This window comes from Morone saxatilis, unplaced genomic scaffold, assembly GCF_004916995.1.
Source record: "Morone saxatilis isolate NCDOM2014 unplaced genomic scaffold, NCSU_SB_2.0 Contig4, whole genome shotgun sequence".
In the NCBI taxonomy this organism is placed as follows: domain Eukaryota; kingdom Metazoa; phylum Chordata; class Actinopteri; family Moronidae; genus Morone; species Morone saxatilis.
The window spans coordinates 13,856,728-13,857,058 of record NW_023339984.1 but is presented as its reverse complement, the minus strand read 5'-3'; the positions used below and the strand labels follow the sequence as shown (position 1 = coordinate 13,857,058).

Sequence of the window (331 nt, the reverse complement as noted above, 5' to 3'; positions counted from 1 at the left end):
TTCATATGTTAATTCACCTTCTTCTTGTTCCATTCATCTTCAGTAGAAACAACCTCCTCTCCACCATCAATACAGCGTACACAAATGCATTTCTCCTTCTTCCTGCTGTACAGCTCCAAGGGGCGTCCATGCTGCAGACAGGCCCTCTCATCCAAGTTCTTTACAGGTTCCACCAACTTGTGGCCCTTCAGCCTTTCAGTTGAAGAATGATTCTCCAGGTGGATCAAACAATAAGAGGAAAGACACACAAGGCAGGACTTCTTAGCCTTCAGCTTTCGCTCTGTGCACACGTCGCAGGCCACTTCGCCGGGCGCCCCAGTGAACTCATCAT

General features: G+C 48.6%; 1 protein-coding gene across 1 annotated transcript in view; it reads right to left on the bottom strand.

Moving 5' to 3' along the window:
* LOC118338484 (E3 ubiquitin/ISG15 ligase TRIM25-like) overlaps positions 1-331 on the bottom strand; it is a 16,782-nt gene that overhangs the window by 2,463 nt on the left and 13,988 nt on the right. Inside the window, exon 11 of the mRNA XM_035675782.1 lies at positions 18-212. Within this exon, the coding sequence (XP_035531675.1) occupies positions 18-212 (195 nt within the window). The remainder of the gene's footprint in view (positions 1-17; positions 213-331) is intronic.